General features: G+C 45.5%; 1 protein-coding gene across 1 annotated transcript in view; it reads right to left on the bottom strand.

Annotated features, from left to right (window-relative positions):
- The window catches only part of Prune2 (prune homolog 2 with BCH domain), a 271,505-nt gene that overhangs the window by 84,839 nt on the left and 161,292 nt on the right, over window positions 1-25,374 (bottom strand). Inside the window, exons 7-9 of the mRNA XM_051146213.1 lie at window positions 17,186-17,341; window positions 6,014-12,539; window positions 4,906-5,659 (exon numbers count right to left, since the gene is read on the bottom strand). Of these exons, the coding sequence (XP_051002170.1) occupies window positions 4,906-5,659; window positions 6,014-12,539; window positions 17,186-17,341 (7,436 nt within the window). The remainder of the gene's footprint in view (window positions 1-4,905; window positions 5,660-6,013; window positions 12,540-17,185; window positions 17,342-25,374) is intronic.

Genomic DNA, 25,374 nt, shown 5'->3' with positions numbered 1-25,374 from the left:
TGAGCAAATCTACCAGTAAAAATGGAGAACCACTCAAACTACGCCTTCCTTTAGATCTCATAGGAGAGACCCCAGGCTGCAAAGGTGGGGCCCCTGAGCACTCTCATTCATGAAGCCTACTGTTGGTCTTGACAGTATGCTCCCGTATAGTCTGTACTGCCACTATCTTCCAAATAATGTCACCTTGTTTTTGTTTTTGTTTGTTTGTTTGCTTGTTTGTTTTCAAATCTGTATAAAGCCTTAGTTGAATTCTTTGGAAAAGAGGCCAAGAACCTAGAACTATCTGGCCCAGACCCCAACACTATGCAACGTGTGGGAACCACTCAGACTAGGTGAACTTCTTCAGGTAGCTTCCCTTCTCATTGTTGCCTCTGCCCTAAATTCTAGGTTCTAGCTGCCGCTCTCCTCACTCCTGGAACCAGGGCACTCACTAACATCCACACTATTGCTATAGCTGGACCACTGCACTGTTCGCATGGGCTCCTCACACTCTGCCACCATCTTCATAAATGTGATTAGATTAAATCTCCCTTGAAGTCTTATAATTTGAAAGTATAATATAATATCTTTTTTTTTCTTGTGCCCTAATGTACCGAGACATCGGGGGCTGGTATGGTGGCTTAGTGGGTAAAGGAGCTTGCTGTCAAACCCAAAACCCTGAATTCAACCCCCCTGGGACCCCATGGTGCAAGGAGAGAATCAACTCCGCAAAGTTGTCTTCTGACCTCCACATGTGCATTGTGGCACGCATGAGTGAGTGGGCAAAAACAGACAGAGAGGCAGGCAGGCAGACACGCTCGCACGCGCGCGCGCGCGCGCACACACACACAAATGTAATTTAGAAAGAGGCACGCATGAGTGAGTGTGCAAAAACAGACAGACAGGCAGGCAGGCAGGCAGATAGACACACATACACAAATGTAATTTAGAAAGAAAGCCACGCTGTCTCATCTTCCCCAATATCATCAGTTTCCATCAGCTTTTCTTTTGGCATTTCAAGTTCAGCCAGAGGCGCGCTTTGGACTCTCCCACAGCTGGAAGCCAGAAGCACAGAGCAGCTCTTCTGTGCTCCTCTTCCAACCAAGCAGCCATGTGCTACCATGTCATTTTGGAGCAAGAACTGCTTCTGCTGTAAAGTACCTGAGCACAAAACACCATACCTACAAGCATTCAGGAAACTGAAATGAGCATCGAAAGGCTTTGGTTCCCTTCTGCCCTCCAGCCCCTTGAGCTGGAACCACACAGCTTCAGCAGGAACCAACCATTGAACCGGAAGTAGCCCTTTCCGTTCTGAAGAGAAATCTGTGTTCAGGCTGAAGGAACTAAGGAGTTGGGGGTCGGGGTAGAGGGATAAGAATGAGATGTCAGGAGTAAGATCTGACTCAGCCGCTTTCAAATTATCTCACTGAAAACTCAGTCTTAAGCCTTTTACGGCTTTCAGTGGGCAATGGAGGAATCAAAGTAAATATATCAAATAAAAAAGTTCAAGAAAGTATGTCTTTCAGCTGCTGCTTTGAGATGGTAGGTGGAAGAGGTTTGTTGTTGGGTTTTTTTTTTAGATTTATTTATTTACTTTATATGTATGAATGTTTTGCCTGTATGCATGTGTGTGTACTGTACGCACATCTGGGTATCCTGGAACTTCGATAACGGATGGTTATATGGTACCAGATGGATGCTTGGAATTGAACCCAGGTCTTCTGCAAGGGCAACAAGTTCTCTTAACTGCTGAGCCATTTCTCTAGTCCCCTGTGTTGGAGAATTTTAAATGAGTAGGAGTTCTGTTTCTTTGGTAAATACTGACTAGAATTTAATAACATCACTGGCCCTTTCTTTTTTCTTCATATTTTTTACATTTTTATTTTTTGTGTGTCTGTTTGTGTGTGTTTGTGTGTGTGTGTGTGTGTGTGTGTGTTTAGGTTTAAAGACAACTTTTGGGACTTAGTTCTTTCCTTATACCATGTGGGTCCTGGGACTCAAGCTTGGTTATTAGGCTTGGTAGCAAGCACCTTTACCGAGTGAACCATCTCACCTGCCCCAGCTCTTGTCCCCGTGTTTACATGCTAGCTCTCTGATGAGTCTGTGTCTACATTTTAAGAGAGGGTGGGTAAAGTCTCGGTGCTAGAGCTCTTGCTTCTCTTGCTTAGCCATTCATCAAGATCTGGACTCAGTTTTTAGCACAAAAGGGTGAGGAGGAGGAGGAGAAGAGAGGTTTATATGCTGCCCAATACTCTGCAGATGTGCTCCATGACCACATAGAAAGGATCAGGCTCACCAGTCACTGTCTGTCGTGCCTCTGGGAACTGGTATTTGGTCCTGTTTGGTCTACTCTAAGACCAACAACAGTTAGGGTTTTAATTGCCAAAATCAACTTGGGCAAGAAAAGGTTTACTTACTTTATATTTCCACATCACTGCCCATCACTGAGGGATGCCAAGGCAGACACTCAAACCTGGAGGCAGGAGCTGATGCAGAGGCCATCCACGAATGCTGCTTACTGGCTTTCTTGTCATTGTTTGCTCGGCTTGCTTTCATATAGCATGTAGAACCACCAGCCCAGGAGTGACAACACCCACAATAGGCTTTGCCCTCTCACATCAGCTATCAATCAAGAAAATGTATCACAGGCTAGAGAGATGGCTCAGCGTTTAAGAGCACTGGCTGCTCTTCCAAAGGACCTGGGTTCAATTCTCAGCATCCGCATGGCAATTCACAACTGTCTGTCACTCGAGTTCCAGAGGATCCAGTAACCTTGGATCCTCCAGACATACATGCAGGCAAAATAAATATGCACATCAAAATAAATAAATCTTAAAAAAAAGAAAGAAAGAAAAGAAAAAGAAAAACCATCACAGGCTTGCACACAGACTAATCCAGTTAACACATTTTCTAAACTGAGGTTCATTCCTCCAAAATGACTCTAGCCTGTGCCCAGTTGGTGTAAAACTAGTGAGAACACAGAGACCATATATGCAGTGCCTAGGAGCCAGTTGACAGCAGATGCACATAGGTGGCAACTGTGTGCCTTTGAAATAACACTGGTCACTATTATTTGCACTGTTGTCTCCGTCTCACTCTTTAATTAGGTATGAAACATCGTCAAGTCTAGAAATATGACTTCAGTGAATAGCTGTCAGGGTTAAGAATGTATCTGAATCTCAGGGAAGAAACTGTGAAAGCACCTGGTGGGGCCTTACCCCTAATTCCTGTTTCCAGAGAGAGCGGTGGGGTTTTGGACAAGTGCTTTGAAGTTTCTGGTCTGAGGCCCCCATCTAGACAACCACTATGCTTCGTCTTATGTCACTTTGCAGTATTAGGAATTGAAGCCAGGGTCTCAGGCGTGCAAAACAAGGCGTTAAACACTACACCACACTTCCTGTGGTGAGAACATTTCAGGTATGTTTCGAGTAAATTATGTGACGTCAGTGGCAGCAAGACGGGAAGGTTCTTCACTGTAGAGGCTGGGTGAAAAGGGTGACAGGTGGAGGGGAAGGTGGGCTAGGATCCACTAAGTGATCTGTCCGTTAACTGATCTGAGGGTCTGTCTAGATGAAAGTAGCTTGACAGAAGAAAAAAAAAAAAAAGAGTAGACCAACTGAAATGCCTCGACATTAAAATTCCTTGTGTTTTTTCTGAAAACCTTCAAACACTCTCCTCCTTGTCTTTCTTTTCTCTGCTACTTTCAACAACAAATGCTATTTGTGAGTTTGCAAGCTTTTTGAACACACTTCGATCTCATACCAATTAAGGACTTAATTCTGTAGGAGGAAGGCTTGAAATCATCTGGCCTAGCCCGCTGATTTTATAGATGAGGGAACTTAAGCTTGAGGTTTAATCTTTAAGTATGTAAATGATCTTTGGAGAGGTAGGCAGAGTTCCAAATACTTTGATTCAGAGTACCTGTGCCACACACAGCCCTTTACACGCCTTAACTGAGCACAGGAGGCACCTTCCTTACACCACAGTTACACAATATTTTAATTGCACTAATTATTATTATTATTTTTTTTTGGTGGGGAAGGCAGGTGCATACATGTCACGGCGCATACCACACTACATTTTAAGGCAAAGGATATCTTTCTTTCTGCTTAACTTATTTCTCACTAGTTTTAAGGGCAAATGAGAGAAAGGAAAAATCTTGAATATTATCAGCAGATCCCAAATCTCAAGGGCAGCAATGGCATTCTGTTTCTTGCTTCTTGCCCTTTGGCATCCCATAAATGGCCATAGGGGGGAAAAAAAAAACCTTAATAAGCCCTATACCCAGTGAACGGTCAGTGGCACTGCTGATTTGATGACCATCTGACAACCCTTAGCCAATTAGGCCTGGAGCACTACACACTGATCTTGAGTCTGCTCTGGAATCTCCTGATAGTCCCACCAGAAAGCCAGGTGTTTATATGAAAGCACAGAATAGTTTTTTCTGTACAAGTCAATAAGGAAGGCAGAGGCTTTGGCTTCGGGAAGCTTGGAGGCCCAGAGGACTCACTCTGTTCATTTAAGATGAACCTGGAACAATTACAGAAACACCCTGAACCTTGAGTTCTTCTTCCTCCCCTATCCCACCCTCAGCCCCCAGAACGTAAGGGTCAGGTAAGCTGATGAAGGCAAGCCACCCTGCGCACAGTAGGTCCTGGAGAGATACCAGCTGTTCCAGGTCGACTTGTCTGTTTCGGAGTTTACCTAGGTACTGAGGTCAGCAGGGTGGGTGCAGACTGGCTGGAAAGCATCATTTTGCTGATGGCTGTCTAGCGATTGTTTTTGCTGATGACACGGCTTGTGACAAATGTCAGAAAAGGTCTTCTCACTCTGGTATCCTCGTGTGTCACAACCACAACTCACTATTTCTCTGGTTTCTAAATAAAAATCATTTTCATAAAAAAATAAATCAAGTGTTTTGCTTACCCATCCGGTCTTGGCTTTCTGGGTCCAGGCTCAAGGAACTCTGTCTCCACTTCTGTTTCCTGTGGAGGGATCCTGTTTTTCTTGGACAGCTGCGGTGAAAGCATCTCCCATTCATTGTCCCGGGTGGTGGCTTGTGTTGGAACTGCATCTAGACCAGTTTGACCTTGTCTCTTGCTCTTCCTTGATTGGCAGCTCAAACCAGGAACTTCCTCTAGTGCTAAAGAGTCTATAGGCTTATTTCCTCCCAGAACCTGCGGCCGGGGAGCCTTATCTAAGCTGAGACTCCAGAACAGCTCCGCAGTTTTTCCAGGAGACCCAGGCCCCAAGTTCCTGGCTTCTGCAGATGGGTCACCTACCTCACTGTGGTCCAAGACCATCCAGCTCTGATCTTGGGCAGGGTTTTCAAGAAGAGATGCCGTCTTGTGGCTGGAAGACATGTTCTCTGCAGAATGAACTTTGACATCATTTAAAGGCTCAGGCTGACACGTGTCTGAGACAGCTGCTAACTGCGTTTCTGGGAGCCCTGTCTCCCTGGAACCTAATTGTTCTATTTCAGGGCCATTTTCTTCGGCTTCCCAGTCCTCTGCTTTCAATGGCGAATCCTTTTCATGGCTTACAAGTATGTAATCCACAGCTAGTGCTTGATGGTCTTTGCCCTTTTCTGCCTGCTTATCTTCCTGGTATTCTAATTTTGTCTGCTGAGGCCCTTTGGTAGGAGTTACTTTCTCTTCTTCTAACTCCAGTATCTCCTTGCCTAGAATACAAAGGTAAGAATAAACAGGTGAATTAGCACATTATATGATCTGTGATCTTTGCAAACAAGCACCTAAGAAGAGACAAGCTAATAACTATTTTCATTCTGTGGACCTGTTTAATTTTCTTATGCACAGAGAGGTTTCACAATATAGTCATTACATTTATGTATACTGAAGCTGGCTAGACAGAATTAGACATACTTTTTCTGCCTGCATTGGTAGTAATGCTTTTTAAAATGCACTAATTTAATTAACACTTGGTCCTTTAGGGTGGAGTGTGTATGTGTGTGTGTGTGTGTGTGTGTGTGTGTGTGTGTGTGTTGGAGTAGAGGGGGGGGGGCAGGATTGCTTACCATTTGGTGGTCTTATATCGCCACCTGCTGGTGAATCTGAATTATCTGTTTCTATTTCCCAGTCAATGTTCGATGGCGATGACTCTATGTTGGAACCTGTTCCTCCTACAGGTGAAGAAAGAGACTCAGGGTCTTCATGAATATGCAAAACAGTCATCCGCTGTCTGGGCTGTCTGCTGTTGGTCTCGGTCTGATTTTCCTGCCTTTGATCAGGAAGAGCAGAAAGCAACATCTCCGCTGCCTCACTCCCCAGAGATGCATCATCTGGAGACCCAGCTTCCAGTGCTGTTTCAGCGCCACCTGTAGGTTCTGTGAGGTAGGACAAATCAAAGGGGGGTGTGTACGGTGCCAGGGACTGCCTCGGTGTGCTCTCCTCCAACATAAGATCAGCACCATAGAGGAAATGTTCAGGCTCTTTCATAAGATCTTCGTCGATATTCTGGCCCATTACATCATATTCAAAATCACCCCAGGAAGCTTCAGACGAACAGACATCCTGCTTCCCTGGATCTCCATCAACTGGCGTTTCGGGGTGGCCTTCTGAAAGAGTTAACTTACTCATATCATCTATAGTGCCTGTGGAAGTGTTGAGGCCCGAGGCGTCACTGAAACTGTGGTCAAAGGCAGCTTCGCTTACATCCAGGCAGGTGTCTGAGGCTAGCAAGATGTCGGTAAGCACAGCAGCGTTCTCGGAAGCAAACGGTTGCTCACAGTCAAGCGAGGCTCTAGTGCCTGTCTGACTTTCAGGACAAAGGTCCTCGGACGCCCAAGAGCTGTTGCCTTCTGCACTGACCTCCTGGGGAGTTTCAGAAGTGCCAGTGTCTGCACTCCCAGTGCCTGGGGTCATCTGACCCACTGCTTCCTCTTCTGGGTTGGTGCCTTCCTCTAAGGTTGTTAAACGTGAATTGATATCTCCATGCATATCAGAAGGTTCTGGGGAACGTTTTGAAGTGATGGGCTCAGTTGAGCTGTTTGTATCTGTCTGACTGTTGAGTGGAGGCAGTGGCATTGCATGTTCAGAATGGAGTTCCGGATTGTATGCAAGACACTCCTGCCTAGATGCCTGAGTAGGTTCAGCAGCCATCTTTGGTTCCATTTCAGGTCCCATGTAAACGCCACTGTGTTTCTCCACCTCTTGCCTTCCTTCAGAATCGTGACACACGTCGGGGCTGCTGGAGGCCTGAGAACTGTTGTCATGGTCACAGTGAGTCAAGATATCAGGGTTCTCTGCCTCTGCTTTAAAAGTGACAGGTTGCCTGACATCCACCCACAGATCTGGTGAAGCTGAGGCCGGTTGCCCACCGTCTTTGAAGTTGCCATGTAAAATATCGGGAACAAAGTTATGCCGGGGCTCACAACGGCTGGGCCTATCCCATTCGGAGCCTGACTTCTTCAGCAATTGTGTGGGAACACTGGCCACAGGGAGATTTTCTGTGGCAGTGCTTGGGAGTGCCACATGGCTGAAATATGAGTTGTCTTGTTCCCACCAGTGCTCTTGTTGGCACTCGGTGGGTGAAACCCCGGTGCTGACACAGTCATTTTTATCTCTGCAAGTAAATGCTGGCCCTGCATGGTCCCAGATGGACAGCTGAGATTCCTGACACTGCTCTTGAGTGGGAGTTTCAGGAGGGAGGTCGCCAGTATGAGAAGACATGGCTGTTTGCTGGCGAGAGTCTTTGCCTTGAATTTGGTCCAATATTACAAGCTGGCTAAACTGAGTGGCGCCTGAATCTAGCTGCCTCGGTTGAATGTTCCAAAGTTTCTCCTGTGACTTTTCCCCATTGCTATCCAGAAAGGGTGACTTTAGTTCACCACTGAAAGGATTAGTACTGCCTGTGTCCACAGGTTTGTGATCGCTCCGAGTGGGCACGCCCCACGGCCCTGCATTCTGGAATACTGGAGAAGTCGTCTCTACCTCACCATCTGAGGTGGATGACTCTACAGATGCATTAGCAGTTGGTCTCTCTTCCTGCGCAGGAGTGTTCCACCACTCACTGCTGTCAGCAGAGAAACCAAGCATTTCTAGTTTATCGGGGTCTCCATCCTTACGTTCAGTTCCTGGAGACATCTGCCACATGCCATGTCCCATATTCCCTGTTTCCGCAGCTCCGGCCTCCTTCTCCATAGATGTGTCCCAGGCGTCAGTCTGCACGAGTGGCGACACAATCCAGGGACCGGGGCTGCTTTGCTGGCTTTCACAGAATGATTCTGGCTTGTTCTCTTTCTCTATTGGCTCTGAAGCATGTACAAAGACAGAAAACTCAGACGTGCGATGCTCTGCGGCCAAGAACTCAGGTTCACATGATGGATCGTGAGCCTTAGGTTCCCTCTGAGTGGCTTGGCCTGTGGCCAAATGGATTTCCGTCTCTAGCAACTCTTCATCACCGCCACTGTCCTCGCCAGAAGCGGAGCTCGTGGACATGATCCTGGTATCCTCTGGCTGCACAGCTTCTGGAAAGTCAGGTTCACTTCCCTCTTGACGGCTAGTCATTAGCTTTCCTTCCTGACACGTGGAAGAATGTTTTAAATATTTCTCTGTCCCAAGGCTGGATGAAGGAGGTGAGGACTCACCAATGATGGAATCACTTGGAGTCTTGGGAAATGTAAGGTCCTCCTCATGATCAGACATCTTTGCAAAGCCATCCTTTCTGGTTTTTGCAAAGTCCTTTATTTCAGCAAGCATCCCTGCCTGGGCTTCAGTGCTAAAGGGTTCTGATTCTTGGTGCATCTGTTTGCTCCTGTTGTCTGGATCCCCTTTCTGATGTTCAGAGCTGGGTTCATGGGTCCAAGAGGACAAAGAAACTGAAGAATCATTTAGGTCAGGACTCGATGCACTTGAATGAGAACCCCCACTAGAGAGGCTGTCTCTGTCATAACTTCCTGGCGAAAGGGCTTGTAGAGACCCGTTCTCAGTGCTCTCACCTGTAGGATTCGTAGATGCCTCGTAACTTATGTGACTATCCCACACATCGCTATCCATGGGGCCATCCCAAGCGCCAAAGTTTTGAGAAGATTCATAAAATAGTTTTTCATTTGCTCTTTCTGGCTCGAGAAGGCTACAGTCTTCAGTTCTCTCAAGTCCCGTTTCAGATATAGGCATGTTTTTCATCAGATTAATCCTACCCAAAGTTGGGCTGGCTTCGCCTGAATTTCTGTGACCCACAGGAGATTCTTCACGGGCCTCTTTTGTCTGAAAGTCACTTGCGGACGTCTCTGTTTGCACAGCAAAGAGACTGGCAGGCTCCTTTTCCACATCTAAAGCTTCCTCCTGTTCCTCAGTCTGGGGACTGGAGGTGACTGAAAGAGATCTGATCTTGCCAGACGAGTTGCAGATTTCTTTGTGTTCAAGTGCAACTGAATAAGAGAGTTCCTGGTCAAAGGGCTCTTTTCCGGAAACCAGTGAGGCACCATCCACCCCAGAGCCCACTTCTGCCTCCTTGTCAAGATGCACACAGCCAGAGGCTGCCAGGCCTTCAGTCTCACTCTCACTCTCTCCGTAAATATAACCAGCCCATGGATCTGACTGTGCAGAATGTTCTGGACTCTCCAGCCTGGCCACCGAGGATGCTGTGTCACCTTGGGACTCTATCCATGTGTCCTGGTTGTCAGGATGAGATGTAAGTGCTACCGGCTCACCAAACCCTGTGGCTTCTGACATGTGGCTGTTCTTACCATTTACTGAGAGCCTGGGACTTTCAGAAGGCCAAGGGCTTTGCTCCATATCTGCAGTATTGGGTGGGTTTGGTATTCTGAATGATGGCATATCTTTATCTCTCATGACAGAATCCCAAATACTGTTTGCAATTAACTGCCCGCTTTTCTCATTCAGGATGTGGTATTCAGTGGGACCAGTGTCCCCCGTGGGCTCCGCAGAAGCAGGGAGGTCCCAGTCCACCTGATTTGCTTCCTGATGTTCTGTGCCCCATGGTTCCAGCTGCTTCACTGAGAAGCGGGTTTCAGGTTCAGTGTTTGCAGTTACATAATCTTCCTGACCGGCCCCGCCGATCGCCACACCCCCGCTGCAGTCATCCCAATCCAAGTCATTATCCATGTCTGAGATGGTCGCGGTGGACTGCGTGTCCTCCAGAATCACTCGGTTCCATGTGTCGAGGCTGTCAGGGGCTGTCTGGCGGGAGTTGGTGTTGCTGTGTAGAAGGGTGAGCTGCCGGTTTGCCTCGTTGTACAGCTGCATCATGCTAGGGTCGTCATAACTGGATGGACTGCTTTCCCCCACATCGTCCTCCATGGACATATTCTTATCTTCTGCGTGCGCCATCGTGAGTAAATCTTTATCTGGGTGATGTGCGTCATTTCCTTCAGGGTTGCCCTCTGCGTGAGGTGATGCCCACATGTCTAGATTCCCAGGGCCAGAACCGATTCGATTTCTCTGGGGCCGCTGTGGTGATGTTGCAAGAACTTCAACCCCTTCTGCAGGGAAGTCAGTATCTTCTGTCTCAAAACCATTCTCTTTAGCAAATGGCTTGTTTTCCACTTCTTTTTCCTCTCCAGCATATGTTGGTGATGTGTAAGAGTCAGAGGTGGAGTAGTTGGTGTCTAAGGGAGATGGGACCGAATCTTCTCCTATGTTGGATGTGCTATAATCAGAGCATTTATATGACAAGAAAGAATCTTCCCAAGGAGCTAACACATCAGATCCTCTTTTCTTAACACTCTCTTCAAAGAGGTTCCAGGAACCTTCCTTTTCATACACCGTCCCTCTGGCTTTAGGACCCACCAAGCCATTCTGGCCTTCCCCTGGTAGCTTAGAATTATTCCATGTTTGACCCAAATCAGAACTGGAATTTCCAGATGTAAGAATATTGTCCTTGGAGCCATTGCTCTTCTTGCCCCAGATTTCTGGAGCTGTGTCTGTATTTACCTCAGGCTGGGGAAGGTCCAGTAGGTCTGCTGCAGGGTAAGAAAACCCACTTTGGGCCATAGCCCACTCACTTGAGTCCTGCATAGAAGGCATCTCATTGTTAGTGGGATGAAGATTCCAAGTATTTTTTAAGGTGTCAGCATTACTTTCTTTATCAAATGCACCCCAGGCGGGGAAGGACACCATAACGGCTGCTTCACCAGCATCCGTGGGATTTCCCCAAGGCTCAGGCATTGTTGTTGGTGAGTGACCTGAATGCCACAAAGCAGCAAAGTCCTCTATCAGGTGGTTTGTCTCTTGAGGAGAGGCGTTTGTCAGACTTGGCCCCTCTGTGGGTGGGTGCTGGCACCCCAAACTTTCCTCCTTCTGGTCCTGGGTATCTTTGCTGCCCAGTTCAGGCTGATCAAATTCCAATTCCCAGGGATCTGACTTTGGGAATCTAAGACTCTTTGGTTGGAATGTGGAGTCTGAGGTTCTCTTCTCAACTGGCCCAGGCTTATGGTCTTGCCAAGGCTCAGGATTCTGGAAGGTGGATTCTTGTTCACTGGAGCTCCAGGCATCTACAATATTTTCAGAGTCAATTTCCAAGCCACCCCACCAGCTCCTGCATCGGGCACGGGTCTGAGGTGGCCCCAGATGCACCGTGTCAATTGTATTTTGGGTGATCTCTTCTGGACAGAGTGGGGCCGGCTCTTCAGTTGATGGTGAAATCTCAACAAAGCTATTCATAGGTGGTGGTGGGATCCTCTTTCCAATATTCTTCAGCCTTTCAGGGGAAGCAGGTTCATCTCCCACAAAACATGTCAGGCTTAATTTTCTTTCAGGGTTACCTCCTGAGCTTTCTTGTCTCTGGACAAACTCTTCATCAAATTCTACAAGGCTGTCTTTACCAGCCTCTGACAAAAGCGAACTGGAAGAGTAATTGGACATGTTGACCCCCATCTCAGCAAGTCCTTTAGGCCCAGCAGAGAGGTTTCCTTCTGATGAGTCACTGTTGGAGAAGTCATCTTCTGGTGAGTAGTCTGCAGAGTGGGAAGATGGCTGCGACTGCTCAGAAGCAATGGGCGCTGGGTCAAAGTTGAAGAGGTCAAAGTGTTCCCCGTGTTCCCCAGAACGTGCGTGCTCCTCGGCAACTACCCCTTCAGGAATAGGGCTGTAGGAATCAAACCCTGGGAGAAGGCTGTGGTGAGGCCCAGCACCCTCTCCCACTGGACTGTCATCACTGAGGAACACCGAACTCTCCTTGGATGAACGGCTGCTCCTGATGGTGGCCAACCCACTGTCGGGGCTAACAAGGTCTATGTTGACGTCCGCCTGAGCTTGGTTGGAATCACTGAGCTCTGGAGGGTTTTCTATGAAATTCACAGAGCTGGGCTGTGGCTCTATGTCAGAACCATACAATTCCATAATTCCGGAGGAGCCCTGGGACAGGGGGGCACTGCCTGCCACAGCTTCTGTGGAGGATGTGCGGCTGTTAGAGCCCATCTCCGCACACCTCCTATTGATGACCTCCTTGACAAGAAGAAACACCTGGTCACAGGTCACAGAAGGGTCTTCCTGCTGGTATACGAGGATCTCATCACAGCCACATTCAAAGGGCTCCAGTTCCAGGCAAGGGTTCTGACTTTCTTCCAGCTCACAGCAAATCTGTTGGGAGGCGCAAGGGTTTGTGTGAGTGTGCAGATAGCCCTTGCATTTTGTCTTTCTTAACTTGTCTCTAAATGTTTGTGTATTTTCATATATGTATCCTATATTTACTTCATTTTCCACCTTCTCCTCTCTCCAACTTCTTTCATGTCCCCACCCAACTCTCTCTCTCTCTCAAATTCACGGCCTTTTAAATGGATTATTATCATAAATACATATATAATATATATACATACATATACACAGATATATAAATCTAACTTGTTGAATCCATTTCATGTTTCTCAAATGTATATGGTTTTAGGGATGATCACTTGGTGTTAGATAATTAATTAGGGGGCTCGTCTCTGAGAAAGACATCATCCTGGACAGCTTTATGTCAACTTGATACAAGCTAGAGGTATCTTAAAAATGGTAACGTCAATCGAGAAAAATGCCTCCATAAAAATGCTGTAAGGCATTTTAAAAATTAGTGATTGATGGAGGAGGATCCAGTTCTTTGTGGGTGGGGCCATCCCTGTGCTGGTGCTCCTGGGGTCTATAAGGAAGCAAGCTGAGGAAGCTATGATGAGCACCACGGTAAGCAGCACTCCTCCATGGCCTCTGCATCAGCTCCTGCCTCCAGGTTCCTTCTCTGCTTGAGTTTCTGTCCTGACTTCCTTCAACAATGAATGGTGACATGGAAGTATAAGCCAAATAAACCCTTTCTCCCACCTCCACCCCCAACTTGCTTTTTGGTCATGGTGTTTCATCACAGTAATAGGTACCCTAACTGAGTCACTGATTCTCTCTCTCTCAGCAGTCATGTATTGCCTATATCTCTTCATCTGGGTGTGGAGTCTTGTGGGCTTTCTTTCTCCCATGCATGTCAGCTGTGTCACAGTCTGGCAACTGCATTGCTGAGATTGCTTGGGTGGAGCTTCCCTGTCACATACAGAAGACATTCTCACAGCAGACATTCTGGCCCTTTGGCTCTTGCAATCTTCTCACAACCCCCTCTCCCCTGTTTCACAATGTCCCCTGAACCTTAGGTGTAGGGGTTGTGACATAGATTTATCCATTGGTGATGGGCACCCCACCATCAGTTCTGCATTTTGACAAGTTGTGGCTTTCTCTAATGGTCTCTTTCTGTTGCAAAGAGAAGTTTCTTTAATGAGGGGTGAGAGACACAGTTATTGGACTGGACCTGGGCACAGGATGAGCATTGTGGGTATGTATGGCCTGGAGGTTACATGTGGCCCTGGTGGGATAAAGTCAGAAAAGCTGATCAGACGAGACTGGCATATAAGACATGCAAATGGAACCACATCTAGGGCTTGGGAATGGTGGCTTTTAAGCAATCTATCTATTTATTTATTTATTTATTTGTGTGTGTGTGTGTGTGTGTGTGTGTGTGTGTGTGTGCGTGCGCATGTGTGTGTGTGTGTGTATACATGCCCATATGTATGCTTTCCTTAGTAGGCCCGAGGACAACTTCAGGGTCACTCTCAGAAATGCTTTCCACCTGCTTTGATATGGGATCTCTCCCTGCCTCAGAGCCCACCAATTAGGCTAGCCTGGCTAGCTAGCAGTCCTCAGGTATACTCCTCTCTGTTTCCTCAGGGCCAGGATTATAAGCTGGAGCATGCCCAGCCTTTTGTGGGGCAAGTACTTTACCAGCTCAGCCAACTCCCCAATCCCTCCTCTCCACTGCCTTTGCCTTTTGTCTTTATCCCGAGACAGTGTCTCACATAACTCAAGCTGGTCTCCAACTCACTATATCACTGTGGACAGCCTTGAACTTTTGAGATTCTTGCCTGTGGTGGTTTGAATGCGAATCCCCCAATATACCCTAGTCTTGGGTATCTGACCGCCTGGAGAGGCAGTGGTGCTATTTGGGGAGGTGTGGGTGGTACAGCCTTGCAGGAAGAAGTACCTGATTTGGGCTTAAAAGCCTTGTGTCACTTCCAGTTCTTTGTATCTGCTTCATGATCAAGAATATGAACTGTAAGATTCCTGATCCGGCTGCTGCCACGCCTGCTGCTGGATGCTATGCTGTTCTGTCATTATGGACTCTCACCACCCCCTGCCCCCGGAACCATAAACCAACGTAAGCTCTTTCTTACGTATGTAGCCTTGGAGCTTCATCAGAGCAACAGAAGCATAATACACTGCTTCTGCCTCTTCATTTCTGGGTCTATAAGAAGTGTTGGCCACTGTGCCAGGCTGATGCAGTACCTGTGATTGAACCCAGAGTTTCGTACAGGCTGGGCAAGTATTCTACTGACTAAGCTGTATCTATAAGCCTGCTATTTTCCTTAGTATAAAAATCAAACTGTGTCCATACGCCTACAAAGAAAGCCACAAATAACTGAGATCTAGGCTCTGCTGCACTCAGCTTAGTCTGCCCGCAGCTCTTTCTCCGGCTCCGTCAAACTGCTCCTTTAACTTCGAGTTTAGATTGGTCAGCTGCTCCATTTCACTGGTTCTGGAAGTGATGTGGAAAGATGTTTAAAACTACTGAAAGCCTTTTCTAGGTGTCACACAGGATCTTCTTCCAACAGGTGTGAAATTCGAGTTTGCACAACCCCTGGGTGCTGACGAAGTGTTGGCATAAGAGAGGAAGCCAGACCTGGCCTAGCCCGGATAGAATGTCAAGACATGAAAAGATGGAAGAGGGGTGTAGGGGCCACAGGGTGAGCTTCCTCATGACACTCAGGCCCCTTCTCTTCTGTCTTGTTCTGGGGAGCAGACATGGAAATATGAACAGACAAAAGCACCTGGGAGAAAGAGGGACAGTGAACCAGACAGCCAGTGCCAGGCCAGGCCTGGGCTGCAGCACTCAGACATTTAGGGGACATCAGGAGTGCTTTGCCATGCTGAGCTTTTGAAAAGGAACTACAGGGTTAACCGAGGTTAAAAATGATGGTGTCTATAGCCACACAAGCTATAGAAATGGCCTTGACAGTAATAACAGAGGTGTTCACCGAGTGAGCAGCACAGTCACAAGTGTGTCGCAGCCACAGGCGCTTTTATTCTCACAGTAGTTCTTTGAGTTTGTGGGAACACACAGCAATTAGGCTGCAGAGGTGGATTCTTTACCCAGTGACCACAAGACAAAGCGGAGGCCCGTTGATGCAGAGCCTGCCCCCTCTGGAATACCAGGTATTTAGAGAAGCTGTCTTTGGACCCTGCTAGTCGGGTGAGGAGAGAAAGCAAACTGTGGACTCCAGGGCTTTTGATCACCCCACCTGCTTAAATAAGCTTATGCTCAAATTGGGTTTGAAAAGGGGTCTGCTCCAAAAGGGACTTGAAAATTATAACAATGGAGGCTTGGACAATTTATCTCTTGTCTCTAGGAAGTCATGAAGCAAAACAAGATAAAAGCTCCCCTTTGTTCTGGTTTGGCTGTAAAGTATTCCCCTGTAGGTTCGTGCATTTGTATCCTTGGTCCCCAGCTGTCAGTGTTGTTGTGGAGAAGCCATGAAACTTCTTAGACATGGACCGTAGCTGGTAGACTCCAGCCTGTAGGTAGGGTCAGCCTTAGAGGCTGAGGGCAGCTCTGCTTCTTAAGCAGCCTTACGCTTCTGGATCCACCACAGTGGGTGTGACGAGCCATGCCACAGGCTCCCCCTTGTGCCAGCTGCCATGCCCTCTCTGCCATGATGGACAATATCTCTGAAATGTGAGCCAAAACAAATCTTTCCCCTACTTAGCTGCTTCTGTCACGTGTCCTGTCACTATGACAAGAAAAGTAGCTTAGTGCACCTTTGAATCCAAATGCATAGTGCGTTCGCACTGGAAAAACACTGCTGGTGATTAGACACACACAGGTACGTGGGCCAGAGGAGGGGATGCAAATGCACCTGTGGCAGGGGCATCACGTTCTTCTCTGAATTTGAGAGAGAATTGCAGAGTAAATACAGTTGTGTTAATGTGAGGGAGGCAAATGGAGCTGTCAAGCTGTCAGAGGACAGAAGGGAGCTGCAGGAGAGAACGGAATGGGGATGGAGCCTTTGCCTGTGTCACCTATGATAGCCAAGGACTTTGACTCACTAGTGAGGTGCACATTAACCAATCATTCTATCCATATCTATTTCTACCTCAATGCTAGTTAGTAAGTACAATAACTAACTTGGCACATACACCCAGTGACGACGACTTCTCCTTCCTTCTGTCTCCTCCTCCTTCTTCTTTCTTTTCCTTCTTTCTTCTTCTCTTTTGTCCTCTTCCCCTCCTCCTTCTTTCTTCTCTTCCCTCTTTGGCATTGTGTTAAAAGGCTTAGCCATCACCTTTCCAGGTCTGACTGATTACCTAGCAAGAATCTGAGCACCTGTAGACTGTGGTTGCTAAAGCATCAGGTCACTTGTCCCTAAACCCCACAGCAGTGCACAAGACAGAGCCATACTTTTGGATATCTAGAAGTGTGAGCGAAATAAATGAACAAATCTCTATTCTTTCTAAAGTACCCAGACTGTACTATTTTCCAAGCCACACAAAATGGACTAAGATAGCCTTTCTAAAATGAGACAGTGTGTGGTATACCCCAGTGTCATGGCTCTATCTCTTGGGCCTGTTTCTTATGATGTGCCAGTCCATTTCTCTTACCACAATGCCCTTAATCCCAGAAGTTTATAAACAGTGTGACAGAGGAGAGCGAGGCTCACCTGGCTGCACAGCTCCAGGTTCTGGGAATACACGGCGATCTGCTGTCTCTGCTGCTCCTCTGACGTGTAGCTTGCGATGAGGATGAGGACATCAAAACCGAACTTGTCTGTGAAGGCTTTCAAATCACTGGTGATGTTACTGTGAAACAGACAGTCCTGAAACAGCAGGCATATGAGATTAGTGTCAAAGTGCCTGCTTCAGACATTCGGCCGCAAGTCAGCTCAGGCCTGTGATGTATTTAGGACAGATATTTATCACCAGAAGCAAGTGAAATAAATGCTGTGAGAAATTTTGGAAACTTCCATGTTCTGGCGTAAAATACTGATTTGCTTTTACAAATCAAGAAAAAAAAAAAAAAGATGTCTCCACCATTACTATCAATTCTTTAGACAAGGAACACATTTTAAAAGAAATTTTATTTATTTTTGCTTCATGTGCATTGGTGTTTGCCTGAATGTATGTCTGCGTGAGGGTGTCAAGTCCTCTGGAACTGGAGTTATAGACAGTTGTGAGTTGCCGTGTGGATGCTGGGAATTGAACCCAGGCCCCCTCTAAAAAAGCAGCCAGTGCTATTAACTGCTGTCCATCTCTCTATCCCCAAGGAATACATTTTTATGAAATATTTATTAAATATTTGAAAAGCACATCTAGCTCTCACCATTTATAATACCCATATAAGAACATGTGTTGACTCAAATCACGACCTGTCACTACAAAAAAATTGTATACCAGGGGCCTGCATGATTGTCTCTCTTCCTTCAGGAAGGATGGTGAAGTCCATATTCTGACCCTGGTCTTCGTACATGGTGTGTCTGATATACTCCTCATCTATAGTATTGCTTTCTGTTTTGGTACCTGTCTTGGTTTGAGTGAGAAAGTTCTTTACAGGCTCAGACATTTGCACAATTTGTCCCTAGATGATAAATCCTTTCTTCTATAAGTTGTTTTGATCATGCTATTTTATTACAGCAACAGAAAAGTAACTGATACAGCAGTGTGTGTGTGCATGTGTGTGTGCGTGTGTGTGTGTGTGTGTGTGTGTGTGTGTGTGTGTGTGTGTAGGTGCCATGTGTCTGTGCAGATGTCAGAAGACAGCCCTTGGGAGTCAGTTCTTTCTTTCCTTGCTGGGCCAGTCTCTCTTGTTTCTGTTGCTGTTTTGGGTACTCCAGGCTGGCTGGCCACATCTCTTCTTACTCTGAGGTTCTGGGATTACAGATGTGTGCATCTAGCTCTTTCATGTGTGCTCTGGAGATTGAATTCAGATGGCCAGGCTTGTGCTAAACCACCCCTATAACCCTACAATTTTGTTTTCTATGGTTATTGTTATTTTCTACCTAAAGTTCCCAAAGATGAACTTTGATGGATTGGCTGAGGAATTCTTTTTTAGATAGTCTCATGTATGTGGAGCTGTGGGTGGGGCGTGTTGAACGCTGGGATTTGTGTATGTTGCAGAGCACTCTGCCAACTGAGCTGTAGTTCCAGCCCCTGAAAAGTTATTACTGCATTGTAGAAGTTCAAGAGAGTTTTGTAACAGTTGTAATGTTGGGGTACCTTGCTATATTTGGCAGCTGTGGAGAAAGCAGTAGCCACTCCAGCATTCTCAGAATGTGGCTCAGTCACCTACAGAAAATGTGTTGACTTTTCAAGCTGTATCAGTTTCAGTAACAGCAACTTTGTCCATACAACTCTCTCTTTTCTTTCAAGAAGCACAGTGACTGGGCTGGAGAGATGGCTCAGTGGATAAGAGCAATGGCTGCTCTTCCAGAGGTCCTGAGTTCAATTCCCAGCAACCACATGGTGGCTCACAACCATCTATACTAGAATCTGATGCCCTCTTCTGACCTGTAGGTTAGAGCACTCATATATAAAATAAAAATAAATAAATAAATAAATAAAAAAGAGAAGCACAGTGAAGTCTGTATGATACTCCTGGCATTCACATATGGCATATACTATGTTGCTCAAGAAATATTTGTAAACTAACTGAAGAGAAATAAATAAAATCAACCCCTGCTGTACTTCCTATCATGGAGCATGTGTGTGCACGCACGCACGCACACACACACACACACACACACACACACACACACACAGATGCAGGCACAACTAGCCACTATATCAATGAGTTCTACATCTGTGGATTCAAACAACAGTTGATAAGATCACATATGTTTACAAAAAAAATACATCTGTGCTAAACACATACAGACTTTTTTCTTGTTTCTGTTCCCTAAATAACACAACCACTATCCACATGTTTTAGGTATTTTTCAGTCATCTAGAGATGACTTGGTGAGTACAGGAGGATGTACATGGGTTAGACATAAACTCAATGCCATTTTACAGAAGACGCTTCAATATCTACAGATTTGGGTATTCAAAGAGGCTTCTCAGAACCAATCCCCTGAAGATACTGAGGAATGACAGTACAAACACACACACACACACACACACGTACACACACTGTCACCACCATGACCACCACCACTGCCACTATCCCCATAATCTTTATCATGTGTAATCAATTAACTGCTAGTTTACCATGCTGTCAGCAAAAAGCATTGTGATGTACACTCAAGGGATCTATAGAATTCTATGCATTTTTATTATAATAGTAATTATAATTGTGCTTGTTGCAGAACAGTATTAGAGCCATATAGAACTATTTGCCACAGAAACTGTGACTGCCATTCCACCCCCTCATAACCATTGTGAACAGCTGAATCGGTATGTATCGTTATGGATCAGTTGCCACATTAATATTTGCGCATGATAGCTGTTTCAGACTGCTTACCAGTCGCCACAGTCACCATTAAATGCACAAGCTCTGCAGTTCTGCTGAGTGGACTCGTAAGGTTTACGAAACCCACCTTGATGTGTGTGTGCTTCCATGTTCGGTGAGGCGTGGCTGTCCAGTTTCATTTGTTTCTTTGTCTCTTCACAGCCCTCGATGTCATAGAACTCACTATGCACACCAGGCTGGCTTCAAACCCACAGACCTCTACCTGCCTCTGCCTCCTGACTGCTGGGACTCAGGGTATGACCCACAATGCCTGGCTTCTCATGTCGGCAATTCTTATTATGGATTGTGCTCGATCACTTTCCCTTTGAGGTTACAAGGAAGTACACACGAGAATCACAAAGCTCTCGGGATGTACTGTTTATGTATACCAAGGCTCTATTGAGCTGACTTGGTAATGAAGTTTGTAAGGCTCACATGTAAGAACCTTTGGAGACATGTGGTCCACAATGTACATTGCCAGCACCCACGCTATCCAAATGCCATCATGATAATCATAACATAGATACTTTTAGAGAATGAATTCACCTACATGAGTTTAGAGTACGCATTCTTTGAATCAGGCTGTCCCTTATGCATAACAAGATTAATCAAGAAATTTGATGTTGGACTCTGCACCACTGTAGATCAAAAGCAGAGCTGATCCTGAAAGCAAGCAGGAGAGACACTTATCTACAACCTATCATTAATAACTGGAAACTCACAGTTTTCCTTTCCAAATATTTTAAAGTATATGAACCCCCAACACAGTCATCAACTCCTAAATGGGAGGCACAATTTCAAAATAAATTTTTGCATGAGGGACTGAACACTCCCCTTGTGTCACTCAGACATGAATGGGTTAATTTGACTCAGACCTGAGCATATTAAGACTCAGAAGCCTTACTCAAAGCTGTGCTTGTGGGTCTGACGCTATTCAAGAATGTTGGCTATGTCAAAACCTCTTTGGCTTCTTCTTTGCTCCACAGACTCCTTCAGCATCTTGTCCAGCAGGTCTGGTAAGACCAGGTCATTGGCTAGAAATACAGTTTTACTCATACCCCAGACTCACTGAGGCACCATATGCCTTTGCACCCCACCTACAGAGGCACCCCACCAACAGAGCTCAGCATTAGCAAAGAATTGGTCCACACATTTTCCTGCAAACCAGTTGTTGGCACTCTCGGTGCTCTCCTGAGACTTATACAGATAGTACCCCAACTCCTAATTCTTTATACTGACCTCATCCCAAAACCTCCCTGGGCTGTGCGTTCTGACTACTTTCCTGGGGATTGTTACTTAATAGGTTAGAGACAAAATCCAAGAACTCATGTTTTTATCATTTTCCTCAGTCTAGGTCTTCTGGGTAAGTTTGCCACAGTCCTCTACAGGTGACCCCAAACCAAGGTCCACGAAATGAAATGAACTGCTGATTTAAAAAAATCATACACACACACACACACACACACACACACACACACACACACACACACCGTTTTGTCATACTATCCAAATCAAATACATTTTACAGTAACCCCAAACAGAGATCAGCACTGATGCCCTGTGGACTCTAGTGAATTTGTCCAAGCAAGCCAGATCCCATCCTGTTGGCCTAAGGGTTGTAACGTCAAGAGTTTCATATTTAAAATAGTCGAACAAGGGAATGAGTGAGGCTCTTCAGGAATCTGGGAAGTACAGTCTGTTCTGCTTTTATGCTGGTGCTGTTTGCACAGCATATAATTTATTCTTGTCTTCTAGCTAAGCGGGGAGTCATGCGCTGCAGTGGCTCTTACGTTGCTGGCCCTGAATAAACAGCTCTTCATCATTGGCGGAGCCCCACTGTAGACACAGGTTGGCATTTTATTTCCCCCATCTGCCTTCTACCTGATAAATTACTGTTTTAGTTACACATATACAAATACAATTTGTTAACCTGCTCAGATGTCTGCAAAATGTTTCTCCCACTTTTGGTTAAATAATAGACACACATACGTATTTCCTATTCAGTGAGAAAATGAGAGAATACTCTTTTTATAATTTACCATTCAACCCCAGGCACATACACTATCTACATTTCTGAACCTCACTAGAATTTAGGAATGTATTTTTCAGTGAAACTGGGAACTGACCAGGCAAATCAGGGGAAACAGCAATTGCGCCTCAGGAGAGGCCATAGTTCTAAAGATTCAATCATCAAACATTTAGAAGGTTGTGAATCTGTTTGACTAAATAATCCCCAGCTTTGGAATTAGAAAAGTCTGGAAGTGTAGGGAGAAAAAAAGGGCTGTTATTTTCTAGACAAAGGCTAATTTAAAAATCCAAAGAAGCCTAAAATAATTCCGTGATAGTAAAGATGATGATGACAATGACCCAGGGCAAAGAAGCAGAAATGATTTGGCTCCACTTGACCTAATAAGACCTGAAATTGTGAGACTGTTTATCTGGTAGATTTAATGTGTTTGCCACTGGAAATACACAGTCCAATGTAGTGGAAAATTCCATCATCCAAAAATAACCATTTTACTTCTTATTGTATTACTTCAAAAAATTTGGTATTGAGGTCTGGAGACATGGCTCAGCAGTTAAAAGCACTTTTTGCTCTTGCAGAGAACCTGGGTTCAGTTCTCGGCACCTACATGGTGGTTCAAACCATTGGTAATTCCAGTGCCAGGGAATCTGATGCCCTCTTCTGACCTTCTTGGGTACCAAGATGCAAGTACCTTCTTGGGTACTTGATGCACAGATGTAAATGCAGGCAAAACACTCCGTTATAAAATGCAGTAAATAAATAAATGAAGTGGCAATAATCCAACAACCACCAAACAGAGGAAAAGGGAGTAACAGGAAGTGGCATCCAATTAAAAATAATCAGCATTGAAGCTAAATGCTGGCAGTGCCACACATTATAGGAAGTGAACTTGATCTATGTAATTGCTTAGAAATATCTGAGTAGTTAAAGGAGGGCATTTCTCTGCAGAGAAACAGAACTACCATCATGCACTTTCACTTTCTATTGTCTTCTTAGTCTCCCTTGTTTGGTATTGGGATCCATCTTTTTGTTCAAACTCTTCTTCTCTACAATGCCAATCACTCTGAGTTGTCCAATCAAACACATCCCTGTTCTCACCCCATTGGACTTTACCTGCAGTTCCAACAAGGCTGACCCGCCTCCTTTTCAGAGTACTTTACTTTCCTGACATTATGCAGTCCTTGTTCTCGCTTCACTCACTGGCCACTCCTTGGTCATCTTTGCTGATTATTCTTCCTTATTACACTGTAGATGAATATTAAGAACATGGCTGCTCTGGCAAGAGATTACATCCAAAGGCCTTCTAGGTCTATGTGATGCCACCTGGCAAAAGATTATATCCAAAGATCTTCTAGGTCTGTGTGATCCAGTTGGAATACAAACACATCTTTAAATCCAGGAGGCAGGCAAACAGATCTAAGTTCAAGGCCAATATCAAGTAAAGAAAAGCTTAGGTCCAGGTGTGGTGTTACATCACTCTAATTCTAAATAGAGGTAAAGTTAGTTTGTGGAAGGAAGCACCCATGTTTGAAAGTGATGTCTAATTGAGTGGCAGAAAAGGTGCCAAATCAGAGAAGATTTGACAGAATAGGATATGCCCAACTCTCATGAGAAGAGAGAGGAAAGGGAAGCTACTTAAGAGATAGTTTTACTGTTTCCAGGTTCTGGCTATTATGAATAAGGCTGCTATGAACATGGTTGAGCATATGTCCTTGTTGTGTGCTGGAGCATCTTCTGAGTATATTCCAAGGAGTGGAATAGCTGGGTCTTGAGGAAGCCTTATTCCCAGTTTTCTGAAATAGCGCCAGATAGATTTCCAACGTGGCTGTACTAGTTTGCATTCCCACCAGCAATGAAGGAGTGTTCCTTTCTCTCCACATCCTCGCCAGCATGTGGTGTCACTTGAATATTTGATCTTAGCCATTCTGATGGGTGTAAGATGGAATCTCAGAGTTATTTTGATTTGCATTTCCCTGATGATTAAAGACATTGAACATTTCTTTAAGTGTTTCTCAGCCATTTGATATTCCTCTGTTGAGAATTCTCTGTTTAGTCCTTAGCCCCATTTCTCAATTGGGTTATTTGGTTTGGTCTGGTGCCCCATATTTGACCATGTCCCCTGGATGGGGAGGCCTGGTGACACTCAGAGGAAGGAAAGCAGGCTACTAAGAAGAGACTGGATACCCTATAAGCATATACAGGGGGAGGAGGTCCCCCTCAGTCACAGTCATAGGGGAGGGGAGTAGGGGGAAAGCATGAGGGAGGGAGGAATGAGAGGATACAAGGGATGGGATAACAATTTAGATGTAATATGAATAAATTAATAAAATATATTTTTAAATTTTTAAAAATATTTTTATTTAATTTTAATTTATGTGCATTGGTGTTGAGGGTGTCAGATCATGGAGTTACAGACAGTTGTGAGCTGCCATGTGGGTGCTGGGAATTGAACCCGGGACCTTTGGAGGAGCAGACAGTGCTCATAACCATTGAGCCAACTCTCCAGCCCATAAAATATATTTTTGAAAAAGAGAGACAGTTTTACAGAGAGAGGAGGCAGTTTTTTACTAGACCGATAATAGAGAGATGGGTTTCAGAGAGAGAACCCAGGTGAAGATAGAACAAACCAGAGAATGAGAAGAAACCAGAAGATTATGACAGACTGCTGAATTAGTTTGAGACCAAGCAGAGCAATTCTGGGCCAAGAGAGAAGCCAGATTAAATAAATCAGCTGGGAGAAGAGTTTGAACCAGCCAGCCCAGAGCTCAGAAAGAACAAGTAAGGGTGAGCTTATTAAGTAGTAAGTCTCAGAGGCTGAAAACATTCTGCACCTAGGTTAGATTGTACAGAGGCTAGAACCTTCCAGGAGTAAGCCTAGACCAGCAGAAGGAGGCAGTAAGCCTCCCAGACAACAATTGAGCCAGGCGAATAAAAGTTACTTTTACATTACACTAAGTGCTCAGTGCCCAGACACACCATGTCTCAGTACTCCCTAACTTCTTGGTACCCATTCTCCTTGGCATTCTCACTCAGAGACATATGGCTTTAATACCTCCTACTTCCCTGTGAATGAGCAGGTGGGCTGTATGCATGGGAATGCCTGACCGACCTGAGCGAGTCCTGTCCAGTTTCTTCAGTATTAGTAAATGACACCATCACTCATCTTTACTCAAGCCAAACAGCTAGGGGTTGTTCCAGCATTTTTTCTTTCCCCTTCATGCCTCACAAAGCCCATCAGCAAACCCTGCCAATTTTACTTTACAACATACATCAAGTTAACCAATTCTTCTCCGTTGTCGTGGCTGTCTTAGATAGAGCCACTATCATCTCCTTTTTTTTTCCCTTTGTTTCTTTTTTATTTTTAATTGTGTGTGTGTGTG

This window comes from Acomys russatus, chromosome 5 (genome assembly GCF_903995435.1).
Source record: "Acomys russatus chromosome 5, mAcoRus1.1, whole genome shotgun sequence".
In the NCBI taxonomy this organism is placed as follows: Eukaryota; Metazoa; Chordata; class Mammalia; order Rodentia; family Muridae; genus Acomys; species Acomys russatus.
Note: the sequence above shows the minus strand (reverse complement) of the source record. Positions and strands in the feature narration are given on the sequence as shown.